Source organism: Corticium candelabrum, chromosome 14 (genome assembly GCF_963422355.1).
Source record: "Corticium candelabrum chromosome 14, ooCorCand1.1, whole genome shotgun sequence".
Classification (NCBI taxonomy): domain Eukaryota; kingdom Metazoa; phylum Porifera; class Homoscleromorpha; order Homosclerophorida; family Plakinidae; genus Corticium; species Corticium candelabrum.
This window is the reverse complement of record NC_085098.1, coordinates 7,061,320-7,075,934: the sequence shown is the minus strand read 5'-3', so window position 1 is coordinate 7,075,934 and position 14,615 is coordinate 7,061,320. Positions and strand designations below refer to the sequence as shown.

The window sequence follows — 14,615 nt, the reverse complement described above, 5'->3', positions numbered from 1 at the left end:
CATGACCAGAGTGCTAGTCTTGTTGAAGACCCTGGGTCTCTGGTCAGTATAACATGCAGTCATAACACCTTTACATCAATTGTGGAATCTGAAACTAGCTTTCTTAATTATTGAATTTGTTTTGTAAGTTGTAGTAGATGTGTGTCGACTTGACTGAGCTACTAGCCAGTCAGCGGTCATCACAAAAGATGCCCGTAAAGTTCTAGGGCATCTATTTTCTAAAGAAGAAATGGCTGAAAAGCTGTTTGTGAAGCACTTTCTTCTACCAGGTCAGCCATTCTCAGTAAGCACACATGCACATTATAAACCTATATATTTAGAAACACACAAACACAGACACAAACACAGGTCGGAACACACACACACACACACACACACACACACACACACACACACACACACACACACACACACACACACACACACACACACACACACACACACACACACACACACACAAATTGCACAGGCACACACACACACACACACACACACACACACACACACACACACACACACACACACACACACACACACACACACACACACACACACAGCATCTTCTGAATAAGTCAATGCCAATGATTAGAGAGAAGACAGAGCTTGAATCAGAAATGCAGAGATGCAAACAAAAAGAAAACGTCTGAACTTCTTTCAAGCAAGCGTGAAAGAGTCCTTGTGCTCTAGTAACAGTATTGATCGAGTAGTAGCTATATTTCTAATGTAATGGGCTTGTAGTTTTTAAAGTAGTTTAATTGTCAGTTGAATTTCTGTTATTTGTTACTGTTTACTGTTCAGTATTATCATATATGCTATAAAATACAAAGATTGGAATTAATTAAACTGTACATAGTGTACTGTTTTGCGCATGCGCGTATACAAGATTTTACAAGATCTTGACTGCAGTACCTTGCAAGATCCCGCAGGGCTCTAATGTATACTTCAAGAAATTATGAAATCTTGCTGATAAGATCTTGTAAAGAAATTGGCAGAAAATTGCACAAAGATCCTGCAAGAACCCACACAACATCGTGTGTGTGTGTGTGTGTGTGTGTGTGTGTGTGTGTGTGTGTGTGTGTGTGTGTGTGTGTGTGTGTGTGTGTGTGTGTGTGTGTGTGTGTGTGTGTGTGTGTGTGTGTGTGTGTGTGTGTGTGTGTGTGTGTGATAAAATCACTCAAATCGTTTGATCCTATCTCAGATAGAATATTGCGTGCTGACTTTCTCACTGACAAAGGAATTTTGAATGTCATTGTTGGTTACGCTCCAACAGAACAATGCGAAGAGGTAGTTAAAGATGAATTTTATCAACAACTTGATGTTGCCATGCATAAGACAGGTTCGCTTGTTGTTGTGCTGGGTGACTTCAATGCTAAACTGGGAAAGGCGGTTTCAAAAGTTGTTGGTCCGTTTGGTCTATCAAAGTCAACCAGTGACAACGGTGTTAGACTGATAGAATTTTGTCAAGCACATAACCTGGGAATCACAAACACCTCTTTCCAGCATAAGAATATACACACTGCCACTTGGTATTCTCCTAATCCCAAATTACAACCAAGTCTAAAAGACTACGTTTTGGTAAAGCAGTCTATGCAAAAAATGGTACATGATACAAGAGTACGACGAGGACCAAATTTTGACAGTGACCACAAACTTGTTTGTAGTAAGATGGTACTGAAACTTCAGAAGCCACGTGGGAAAAGACGAGTGAAAACCTTTACACGAGACGTACTCAGTGACCCTATTGCTCTAGGCAAATATCGAAATAACGTCATGACTAGATTCACACAAAGATTATCTACTGAGACTGAAGCTATGTGGTCTGATTTTTGTAGTGCAATTATGGACTCTGCAAATGAACACCTCAATGCTGTTCAAACTAGGAAGAATAGATGGATTTCTGAGTGTACAGTTCAGTTGATAGCTAAGAAACGTGAGGCTCACATCGCTTGGATGAGATGTCAGGAAAACGAGATGACTAGGAAACATTATGTTAGTTTGTGCAAACAAGTGAAACAAGCAGTTCGACAAGACAAAGAAGAATGGTTGCTTAAACAAGCATCTGATTTAGAATCTGACCTGAAACACCACAATCATTACGAATTTTTCAGGAAGCTCAAAAACTTTGATCACGTACCCATTCAACCTGCCTCAGTAATTTTAGATGAGCATGGTCAGAAACTACTTTGTACTGATGATCAATTAGATCGTTGGAAGAGACACTTTGCCTCGGTATTAAATGTCAGACGTCCTATTGCAATAGACTCTGGAATGGTTGTACGCTCTGTTGGGTCTGGTACTCCACTCAGTGAAGAAGAAATCACCAATGCTATTAAAAAGTTAAAAAATAATAGAGCATCTGGTAATGATGGAATAACAGCTGAATTACTGAAAGCTGGGCCTACGGAGCTTTTTGATTGGCTACCTGAGCTTCTTCAACAAGTTTGGTCTTCAGGAAGAGTGCCACAGGATTGGAAAGATTCAGTCCTTGTCCCTGTCTTCAAGAAAAATGACAGACTAATATGCGACAATTATCGTGGTATTTCATTACTCAGTGTACCCGGAAAGGTATTAGCAAATATTCTTCTGAAACGACTTAAACAGTCAGTTGAACCTCTACTACTAGAAGCCCAATGTGGTTTTCGTCCGGGTAGAGGAACGATTGATCAAATATGGTTGGTCCGTCAGTTAATTGAAAAGTCCATTGAACATGACTGTGCTGTCCATATTTGTTTTGTTGATCTGGAAAAAGCTCTTGACTCCGTTCCTAGAGAAATTCTCAGACTACTTTTGAAAGAGAGAGGCATTGAGGAACGAGTTGTACAATTGATTGTTGACATTCACGATGAAACACATTGTGTTGTCAAATCTAGTGGCGAGAAGTCATCAAAATTTGAAGTTACAACTGGTGTACGTCAGGGTTGTACTATGTCTCCTGTATTATTTAATCTCGTCATAGACAAGATTGTATATGAAGCACTAAACAAAGCTAAAGTTGGCGGAGTAGAAATTGAATACAGGAAAGAGGGAAGTCTCTACATGAACTACAGAGTCAAAGCTCAAGAAACTAGTGTCATTAAAGCTGCTATGTATGCTGATGATTTAGCTTTAATTGGGAAGACCTCCGGTGAACTACAAAAGTTAGTAGACAGTCTACATGAGTCCTGCTGTAAATGGGGAATGAAAATCAGCATCAAGAAAACAAAAGTTTTGAGCATTGGCTACGAACAGGCACATATTCTTCTTGACAGTTCTGTTCTTGAAAACGTTACAGAGTTTACTTACTTGGGGAGTATCATGAGCCAAGATGGTGGATGCATTGCTGAAATTGATGCTCGTATAAGCAAAGCAAGTAAAGTTTTCGGTTCCTGGAAGAAAAGGGTATTTACCAACAGGCAGTTTTCAATCTCCACAAAAATGAAAATTTTTCGTGCTTTGGTGAGACCTGTTTTGCTATATGGATGTGAGACTTGGTCCGTTACACAACCAAACTTGCAACGTTTAAATACATTCCACATGTGGTGCATTCGATCGATTCTTGGTGTCTCAAGATGGAATAAAATCAAGAATTCAGACAATTTAGAACGAGCTTGTGAAGACCCTATTGATATGACAATACAGAAACAACGTTTGCAATGGCTGGGCCATCTGCTACGCATGAATGACAATCGTCCCCAAAAACAACTACTTCGCAGCAGACTTAGTAATGCAACAAAACCAACACATGGGCCTAAACAGAGATGGATAGATGTTGTCACAAGAGACCTCAGATCATTACACATCAGTCTTCGTGATGCTGATGATCGTGCTGCTTGGAGAAGCGCTATTACGCTGCGTTGCCAAAACCCATAGTGGGTATGGTGGAATCAAGGTCAAGGTGTGTGTGTGTGTGTGTGTGTGTGTGTGTGTGTGTGTGTGTGTGTGTGTGTGTGTGTGTGTGTGTGTGTGTGTGTGTGTGTGTGTGTGTGGTCGTATACAGTCGTCAGTATCAGGAGAACTCGAACGAACCGCGACTGACAACCGAATGGGGCAAGGACTCACTCTATTGCTGGAACCAACCGGAAGTGAGAAAAGTAGCACATTAGGGAAAACCTTCGGCAACACCGATCTTCTAGGCACCCTGCAGAAGACTATGTACTTGAGCAACAGAAGCTTTATTAAAATATTTACAACTAACAACACTAACAGTTATGCAATTAAGACTAATTAGGAAATGAGGAGCTGTCAAAATACTTTCTCAAGTTCTTCTTAAAACTGTTCTAAGAAGACGACGCATCACGTGTCCATTCGTGCATGGTCTTTCCACAAGAAGGAGAGCTGTGGTACTGCCAAGGAAATAGTATAGTTCTTCTCGATACAACAAAGTCTCCCGACGAAGTCATCTGGGTTGACAAGTCGGTCGCAGGAGATATAGTAGTCCAGGATGTGACCCCTATTAGAGATGCCGTCGTTCTCGAGGATTCTGTATGGTGTTACGGAGGTAATCTAAGCGATACGTTGTGTGAGATAGACGTGCCGACGAGAGCTCACGTAAGAAGCTGGAAGATGAAGGACCTGCGAGGGAGCGAGGCGACTAGAAAGTCGGGAGAGTTGCACACGAAGAACCGATGGTGTTTGTGGAAGCGTCTCGCGATGAGTGCACCGAAATCGTTCCAATGCATGGCAGCTGTGTATGACACAATCTGGATGGCGTGCGATAACGGTGCTATACTCGTTGTTAGCAAAGAAGGCGACGAACTTCGAGTGCTGGCAACCTTGTGGTGCCGATCGGTGCTCAGTCATGTTCTTTCGCAGAAACGCGCTGCATGGCCGACGGTCGTTATTTCAAGAATGAGGCAAGCAGGAGATCGTGTTCTAGTCTACAGTAGTGTGTCGTCGTCTGCTGAGAAGGTTGGAGAGCGCTCGATTATATGTGAAGTGTACGAGGCACGCAGGAGTTCGAACCTGAACAGAAGGAACTCACCGCATACTATAATATACACGATGCTTGATGAACCGATGCTAGGGAGGTAGGGGAGATGTGTTGACCGTAAGGTTTTTTGTTGTTGCTATCGCCAATATTTTTCTAAATACGTACTGACTACGCTGACGCTTGAATTTGAACAGGCATGTATGCGTTTAGGAAGTCTACTGGCTGGCCGAGCTTTTTAAAACGATAACGTCAATTGACATGCTTTTTATTAAGTTGACAGGGTGAACGCTGCAGTTTACATGATGGTTACGTCTCTATAGGGTGACGCGCGCTCCTAATCCGTAGAGTGGGGAAGGGCACGGTTGTCACTCATCGGACACTCCAGTCAAACAGTCATGCAGACACCGGCACACGTTTGAGTTGTCTGTGGGAGACGGCAGTGGACCAGACTGAGCTGTGCAGATAACAATACAATATCATACCGGTGAGTTGTCTTGTTTCGAATTGTTCGTGATCATGCAGCTGCCGACTACAGTAGCTAAACTAGGCAGCCGTACACGTACTGACGCCGGGTTTAGGTACACACGGTGTCTGGTTAATATCATTAATCAAAATACTTATTGCGAAATCATTGCCAAAAGAGTCTGTAAGAGACTGTTTTAGACAGCCTTATAAACTGTTGGTGAAATGTCAGTGCGTAGACGTTTGTAAAGAATATGGATTTGTCTTTGAACACTCGGTTGCCAGGATCTAGTGAACATGTTTGTTTTTAGTATATCAAAACAGTAAACATATCTACCACCTAAAATGTTTAGTAATGTAGGTCGTGCAAACTGACAGTCACTAAAAACCGCATAAGAATATAATGCGTGCAAACTGGCAGTCACTAATTGCGCACACTTGATTTACGAAATTGTGTCCGAATGCGGACACGTTGTGCAATACTTGGAGTAGAATACAGATAAAATGAGCAGTTGTTTGAAAAGATATGCGGAGCCCTCTTCACATCTATTCTACGCATCATTGATATTATAATAGTTTGCCATATCCCTCAGCTGATTGCTGTTGAATGCTTGATATACTTGTGCCACCAAAATGTGCCCTTTACCATCGCCTGCGTGCATTTCGTTGAACACTAAGACTCGGTCTTCGAGCTGCTTCATCTCTTTTATTCCTTTCAAGTTACTTTGAATAGAAGCCTTGTTGAATTTGAATCTTTTGCCTGACTTTGTACGCAGCAGCGTCAGTACGCTAGGCTTTTGTTGCGTGTCTTTGCTCAAAATGAAAATCACTTCGTTACTGCATGCGATCCACAGTGTGTCAAACACGACGGCGAGAGAGCGGACAGACGATGTAGAGTCGAATTGCGTTGAGAAACTTAGTCTCTTTCGTCGGTAGTCTGTCTTTTGTATCGTTTGCGTTTCTTGCAGTCGCTTCTTTCTTTGTTCGTGCAAATCTTTCAAATTCCAGACGGCGTTTACGGATCGTTTCTCAATGTCTATTTCATACAGCAAGTCATTCGGAACTAAGTCGCAGCACCAAACACTAGATTCGAAAACTACAGGCTCGTGGATAGTTTGGATATCGGGGACGGTGATGTCGACAGGAACCCAGTGGTCAGAATTATCATCTGTATTTACGATCCGAATCGTAGATCCTTGACAATACCATATTTCGTTAGGTTTTGTTACAACGATTTTCGGCTTTACCCGATTGTCATAACCTAGTGTCAGAACTCTCGGTTGGCACCATTCGTACTGGAAGTCTCTGATCCATGCGTTCACTTGTGATTTACTGATCAGGATTGTCGACTGCTCGTAATGCCTGTGACCTTGCACTACCACTAATTGACCATTGGCTAATACAGCAAAGATTATAGCTTTGCTTTCGTTGGTACTAGAATGAATTAGTATATCTATTACTACGTCGGTGCACGGAAAAATTTTATTCTTGATTGTTGCTGCTGCAGCTTTTTCAAAACAGTCAAAGACACAGAGATTACGAGAACTTAATCCAATCCACAATTTGCCGTTTAGAAACAAGACCGCTGTAACACTGTACGAATCCAGTGACTTTTCTTCTAATTTTTGTGTGCGAAAAAAACAGCTAGACTGTGGATCTCCGATCAGTAGCTCATTGATGTCACTATTCGCAATTGTAGCAAAATAATTTGTTTGAATTTCGTGGTCGTGTTCAGTCGTCTCGGCTTCAACTGTTGATAGAGTAGAGTCAGACATCACTGACTTAGATCTACTCTTACGATTTTGATTTCTTTTTCCAGCCGTAGGTAAAGTATTGAAATTTTGCTGTTCGCGTGCGTTAGCAACATTGGTAGAAGCTCTAGAACGTTTCAAGAAACCTCCAGATCGTATTTTTGAATGTTCATTACGACTAGGGGTTTGACAAGAGTTCATGATATTTGATCTCGTCATAAAATGATCAAAAGAATCGAATTCCGTCCAAACGGCATCTGTAACATCAAATTCTTGCACTACAGTAGTAGCCAATACTCGGTAATTGCCATTCAGAGAAATGTTCTTACACTGTAGGTGAAGAACCGGCTCACACAATTCTGCCACTATCTGAGTGGCAGATGGTCTGTCGCCCGGCCAATACTGGCAGCAACGTTCTATGATACTTTGCGTGCGAATCAGAGACTGACCTGTAGGAAGAGGCAAGGGATCGCTCTGCCTAAGTCTCTCATTTACGACTGACGGTTTAGCCAAGTCTTTCTCAAACGGGTGAGCACCTGTCAGCAGATGACACATCGTAACTCCATACGCAAACACATCCACCTGCATAAGACAAATAGATAATATGTTATCGATACGATTCTATAGCTTGTATATATAGTGTCCATACCCGAACATCAAACGAATGTTCCAGGCTGTCTTGAGAAAGAATTTGTTCTGGAGCTTGATATCCCACCGTACCTAAAATACTCTTTACACCTGCTGTGGGGACAGTGCAAGAGATACCGTAGTCAGTGAGTTTAACGTTGACAGGAGCGGTCAGCGATTCAGACAAGACGAGCACGTTGTCTGGCTTTATGTCCATGTGGCAGATGGATTTGCTGTGGAGATACTCAATTCCAAGAGCGATCTGTAGAATTAAAAATATACAGTCAGCATCACATCTTGAATTCTATTATATATGTGAAGATCGCTTACTTGAAACGCAATTCTGTGTGTTAGTTCTCTTCCTAGTATTCCGTCGTGTGGCAAATCTGACATGTTCATGTCGCTGCTTCTATATTTTGATATGAGGTCGGTCAAGTTACCAGCAGGAGCATATTCCATTGCAAGACAAGGATACGGTTGGAACATAACTCCCTTGAACTGAACAATATGTTGATGTTGCAGCTGTTTCATTACTGTCACCTCTTGAAGAAGATTTTGGAGACTCTTCAAACAATGATGCGAATCAAGTTGTGAGCTGAGGGGAAGATTAGCACTACTACTACTACTAGAAATTTGCTCGTCTTCTTGTAGAAATTCTGGACTAGAAATACGACATAAAGTCTCTAAACCTACCGATATGTCCGAATCTAGCAAAATGTTGCTAAATCGTTTGGTCAAAACGCTGCCTTGGTTGTCTGTTAGGATTTCTTTGGCACATGCTGGAAACAAAGTATTAGTATCAATGTTTGAAAAAATCTTGAAAGCGACTTCGTTCTCGTCAAGCAAACCGAGGATAACGGTACCAAAGCCTCCACTTCCTAGGCTGTCTCTGGTTTTCGAATTCGTACTGATTTTTTCATTTGTAAGGTGCTCGTGTGCCGGTAGCCAGCTTAGCAACAAATCTGGTGCGAGAAACGAGACATGAACTGTTTCTTCTCCACTAGAAGTTGTAATTATTTCAGATTTTGCGATAATGGCATGCGCGCAGTCTTCAAGCTTTATCCAATCAGCTGTTTCGGGTATTTTGTGCTCAGTGATAAAATCGTTTAGAAGTTCATCGTCGACGTGGTCGCTATCGAAGTGAAATGGGGGATACGGTATCAGTCGCTGAACACTCAACACGCTTGTATCAGCGAACAAGATAGACGTTGGATCCTCACCTAAACAAACAGAATTGCCTTTTCTTAATTGTTGAACAATAGATCGAATGACTTATATATACCTCTGCTGGCTACCCATTCTTGCAGCAGTGACTCTACGACACTGCAGATGAGTCCTAAAGCTGCAAACCGTCGATAGCGATCGAAAACGACTATATCTAGTCCAGTGGCACTAGTGATGCATCTCTTACTACGTTCCATACGTGCCAAACAGTCGTCTGATTGAGACTCCTCTTCTACCGCAGTAACAATAAAACAGCCGTTTTCGTAGTGACTAACCATGCCTTTTGCCCAGAAAACTGAACTAATCGTCTTCTGATATTGACCTTCCACTCCGAGAGGAATTTGACTCTTCTGAACAAGAGCACTGATCAAACGGTTCCAGAAAAATGAAGGCAATGGCTTTAGTTCATAGAGTCGACGAACGTAAGTTGGCGAACTGTTGTCGTCGCCACTAAGATACGGAGTTAGATATTGAGATAGTGATAAATTGAGACCGTTTCTCTGTTTCTGTAAGCGAAATGGTAAGACGTAGCGGCAACAGCCAATGGGCACCAACACTTCCAGCTTAATGAGAAGAGAGAACAAAGCGTTACGGACTTCATTATTACTGCTACCAAGCACTTGCTTCAAAAGGGCGTAGATATCGCGCGAGTGAGCGATGCCACTGGAGAAGTGAAGTGACTTGCTCGACGTTAGAGCCACAAGAATATGAGAAATGACATCGAAATTGGGAAAACAATGTTGGTAAAGATTACTTGGAGTGTCTTCAAAGTGAATCAGTCCAGCAATGCGCACGAGAAATCTCATTGCTATATATGCAAATAGCGAAGGTTTTCGAATACACACATACATGATATGATACATGGCAGTAGATCATTACCCAGATGGACATCGTTTTGATCACTGTATCCGCTAGGAAACACATACCATTCAAGAAACGAACGAGTACACACAGCAGCGTGGATTGCCGTCTCTTCGCAAAACAACTTTGTGGCGGCTTGCACATACTCGGCAGGAACCTGTTATGTGCGTGCATATACTATCAGTAACAAAGAGAACAGATAAACATCAAGTTACTTTGTTTCTCCATCCTTTGCCATTTTTGTTTGTTTGAGATATATTGACAGCTGTCTCGTACAGCTTTTCTGCTAGAGGAGATATTACCATCTTCTTGTCGACTTGAATTTCCATGTATACAATGTGAGTATCTTGTTGCAGCAAATGCAGTCTTTCAGTTGCTGATTTTAGTCGATGTCTAGCCGAGTGAATCCACAAAACCACTACCATTGTTCTAATCGACTGATTGGTTTTCTTAAAACATTAACCGTCAGACAAGTAAATCTCTCAATTATAACTTATGAAATCGTGTTATAATCTCACTTCAATTAAACGCAAGTTGTTCTCCAAACTATCCAATCCTACCAATCCATCTTGTTCGTGCCAAACGAGCACATGAATGGTGTTCTCCGCAAAAAACACATAACTTAGGACGGAAAAACTAGAATCATCTATACAATGTTTAATACATGTTAGGACAGACGTAGATAGCAACGTTGATAAAAATATAAGATATATGATGCTCTTTGCTTCTAACCTGAAATGTTCCACACTCTAAATGTTGCCTTAGTAGAGTCAACCTGCAAAATAGAAACGGAAAATTGTGTTATAATTTAGAATTTCTATTAATAGCCAAACTTCTTTGCTGGTGTGCTGTTGACTTGGTAATACAAAGCTTGTTACTAACGGTACTTCTGTTGGAAGGAAGTTTAAGGTTCCTACCTTGGAATGCAAACGTTTAATAACGTAGTCTCGTCCAACCTGTATGGAAGACATAAATTGGATAAGTGCAAATGCAAATCATATTGTAGCTGTGGAAGAGTTCGACGTTCATTTGATTCGTACTTGACTACCCCTAACCGCTAGCTTAGCTCCACAATGTGGTGCACATTCATAGTAGGCGTCGAACAGAGCCTCTCTTACTGTCTTATCGTATTTGTGTGGTGTTATCTCTAAAAATTAGCAAATAAATATTACACACTAAGTCCTGTATGCATATCGTATTTAGATGCATACTAGAACTGAGGTTCGGAATAACCGCAAGTACGGCTGAGGCCAGGTCGTCTAGTTTGACATTCCACAGTCTCTTCAGAGTGGCAATAGCGAGTGGAATCTTTGTAATATCAGGATTGCTAACAAAATGTTCTTGTTAGACAATTGAATTCTTGACAGTAGCAAGTAGGATGAGTACTGACCCTTGCAGGTTGAGACTCGTGGCCATCTTGAGACCAAGCGCAGCTTGAGGAAACGTTTTGAGATGGTTAGAACTCAAATCAAGAACAGTCAAGCTCTTGCTAAAATCATTTGGTAATTCAATTTGCTCTTCATTTAAACCAAGTTCGTTTTGTGATAGTATGAGAGTTTCTAGATGCGGTTGCTGCCAACTGCTTTGGCGCGGCAACGTCCGTATGCCGTTGTTTGAACTTTTAAGTGATTTTAGATTTGTAATAGAGGTCACCCACTCCGGAATGCATTGCAGGTTGTTGTTGCTTAATTCAAGTGTTTTGACTGTGTTGGGAAGATTGCATCTAGAATGTATGCTCAGCTTGTTTTCTCCCAAGTTGACATATTCTAGAAACCTTACTTCTGAGAGAGACTGTGGTAAACAGTCCAGCTTGTTTGATGAAACGTTGAGCTGTTGAAGATGAGGAACACTTTGAAACGTTTCTGGCAATGTAGTAAGATTGTTATGGGATGCATTTAGTTCCGTAAGTTGATGACAACACCAGAGATCGTCGCCGTTGTCGCTTGAATTAGTCTCGCCAATCAGATCCTTGTCAGGAAGGTGATGGTGACCAGGCAGGCTGGTCAGGCTATTGTGTGAAACGTTGACTACTTCAAGCGATGAGATACGAAACACGTGAAGCGGTAACTTATCAAGTTTGTTGTTTGAGACGTCAAAAACTTTTAATCTAAGACAGAAAACAAATTAGTTTAGTTTTCAATTTAATAATAATTTACAAAATTATCTGCTTTACTTTTGCTTTGTTGTTGTTGTTGACAGTTGGTTCATGTCGTCGTTCCATATCGATTTGAGTTTGTTACTGGATGCATTTAGCTCTGATAGCAAGGGCATTGATCCATCCAACAAACAAAATGGAATCGACAGTAGTTGATTGTTTGAAATGTCAAGTTTGGTCACATGAGCTCGTAGAGTCCATTGACTAAGCCAACCTTGTGGGAGTTGAAAAAGCTGCATATTTTGCCAGCAGATTTCTACACACTTAACTTTTCGCTTTTGTGTAACTTGCTTTACAGTTGAAACGCAACCAATTTCTTTCATTGCACGACCTAAACACGACGGGAAGCGTTCGAGAGTGTCAACGCTTACTTTAGCTTCTCTTTCAATAAGCAAGCGAGCAAGATTGTGCTGATCATTTAGACAGCAATATACCAGCGCCTTTTCATACAAATTCTCTTTGCTTCGGCTACAGAATGGTTTATCAAAGTGGTCTTCATTGTCGAGCAAATGTCTAAAAAGACTAGAAGGATACGCGAGCTGAAGACACACGGTAGCAACCAGTGCTGTATACGAGCAAAAGAACAAATGCTTTTGATCGGAAAGAGCATGAACGAGTCTCTCTCTTCCTTTGATGTAGGCATTGGCTAGTAATGTCGAGCGCAGACAAACGCCTTTAGTGTCTAGCAAATCAATGAGACTTTTGTGTGTGTGTCCCAAGATGTGTGTCAATTCATCCATTACTGTTGCATTGCTGTATTGTGCTGTGCATTCGAGTAAGGAATCGATGACATCAGATTCTTCCCTTAATGTTGGAACAACGGCAAGAATTTCCATATCCGATAAGTCTTGACCGTCACTTATTCGTTTCAACAAGTCTGCATACAATAGAATATACCTAAGATTAGTATATTAAGATTAATTAAGATTAGTCAGAAATTAGCAACAGAATCGGTAAATTTAACGAAACACAATCGTCTACCTTGTAATTTTGGAAAATGACGAACAAGTGGTATTGAGTCTAGCAGGTCTCTGCTTTGTGACGGCCTTTTTGCGAGTTTGTAATCTTGTAAATAATGACACAAATCTACGCATCAACGAGTAACATCACATTGTGCAAGCTTATACGTATCTGTTACCATTGCTTTACCTTTTCTTGAATCTGAAGACAGAATATTGACGTTTAAAATTTTTAGTTCTTTCAAAATTTTGTCAACGTTGTGTATTTCATTTCTATTTAGTCTCGAACGCAGCGAACGCAAGCACTTGTTCGGCAATACCGTCAAGAAAGTTACGGTATCTCCCTTGTTTTCTCTGTGTCCCAACCATCCCAATTCGTGGTCTTCAATGCCACACACATCTGCTAGTGACATGCACAAAGACTGCATCTTCTTGTAAGTTAGATCTGCTGGTCTCACATCTACCGTCACATCGACTGGAGTAAAATTGGGCACTAGACACATAATACAACTGATTGCAACCTGAATTACTTTGATAAATTACAAATACCATACAACAATGCTTTAGAGCTGGATTTAGTGACTCGGTCGGTGTTAGCTGGTTGGAAAGCGTCATCTCATACTTTTCTATCTCCGTCAAAAGCTCCGATTGGTTAGAGCTGTTAGCGACAAACTTGAGAAGATGAAAGCAGTTTTCGTTCACTAAGCCATACGATCTCAGCTTGCCTACAAGGTTAGAAGAAGTGTCTTTTGATTCTTCCGTACTGAACAAGCCAGCATCGACGCAAAATGTTTTCATCATTGTTAGTCCTTCATCTAATAGTTCATCACAAAATCTTGAGCACACTCTTTCGAATTCATAGAGATGCCGCTGTGATGACATATCATCTTCGGGAAGATAAAACCGTGATGAGCCTTTACGAGGTAACGATGTCATCGAACACAGTACTATACAAGAAAAATATTTCTAAAATAAACATACATGCAATTACAGAAAAATGCATATAATCTAGAAAGATCAACACAACGCTGTACGTAGCATTTGCTAAACGTCTTAAAATTTGAGCATAACTCAAACTGTAAACCCTCTAGAGTACGCAGCGCCGGATCCAGGAATTTTTGAAAGAGGGGGTTCACCATTAGCAGTTATTTATAGAATTACTAATTTTCTCTTTTCTAATGAAATTATATAAAATTATATGAAATTATTGAACCACGCCTATAGGAAAAGAGGGGATTGCAACCCCTAAACCCTCCCTCTGGGTCCGGCCCTGGTACGTACTAGCAAAACTGCTTTTGGGGTGCTGCGTGTATAGACGGCAGTCAACACTGGGGCCCCTGGATTGAGGCTCTTCGTCAATCTACAGGAAGTGTACGATGAGACTAAACTAATAAGTTTGTCCCGCGTATCGAGTTGACCCCTGACACCTTATCTCGATTGTAAGCATGCAGATACTGTAATGTATACTCCTTGCCGACGCCGGTACAAGGTACCGTCCATGCATAAACAATGTCATATCCATAGGACGGCATCTCACTAGTTGTGGAAGAAGTCCAAGTCAACAAAAACTAAACATTTCCTTTCTAACAATTATACTTTCCCGTAGAGCTAGTGCAACTATCTTAGGACTGCAAGTCACCGCACAACTTGGTTCACAACAGTTGATT

The 14,615-nt window shown here is 41.2% G+C and overlaps 3 protein-coding genes across 3 annotated transcripts; 2 read left to right on the top strand and 1 right to left on the bottom strand.

Moving 5' to 3' along the window:
- The first annotated feature begins 229 nt into the window (after positions 1–229).
- On the top strand, positions 230–3,884 carry LOC134190402 (uncharacterized). Its single transcript, XM_062658855.1, has 3 exons — positions 230–269; positions 1,199–2,672; positions 2,871–3,884. The coding sequence occupies exons 1-3, from the start codon at positions 230–232 to the stop codon at positions 3,847–3,849; spliced, it is 2,493 nt and encodes an 830-aa protein (XP_062514839.1). The 3' UTR covers positions 3,850–3,884.
- A 406-nt stretch (positions 3,885–4,290) lies between these two features.
- LOC134190401 (uncharacterized) lies at positions 4,291–5,031 on the top strand. The gene has a single exon (XM_062658854.1). It carries the CDS (start codon positions 4,291–4,293, stop codon positions 5,008–5,010), a length of 720 nt encoding a protein of 239 aa, XP_062514838.1. The 3' UTR covers positions 5,011–5,031.
- Positions 5,032–5,657: 626 nt separating this feature from the next.
- LOC134190400 (leucine-rich repeat serine/threonine-protein kinase 1-like) lies at positions 5,658–13,749 on the bottom strand. Its single transcript, XM_062658853.1, has 16 exons — positions 13,503–13,749; positions 13,139–13,441; positions 12,971–13,075; positions 12,008–12,866; positions 11,225–11,941; positions 11,046–11,161; positions 10,875–10,981; positions 10,668–10,790; positions 10,567–10,609; positions 10,353–10,480; positions 10,050–10,283; positions 9,853–9,991; positions 9,032–9,781; positions 8,080–8,969; positions 7,772–8,011; positions 5,658–7,704 (listed from the first exon to the last, which is right to left on the bottom strand). Exons 1-16 carry the CDS (start codon positions 13,747–13,749, stop codon positions 5,923–5,925), a joined length of 6,783 nt encoding a protein of 2,260 aa, XP_062514837.1. The 3' UTR covers positions 5,658–5,922.
- Between the last annotated feature and the right edge of the window lie 866 nt (positions 13,750–14,615).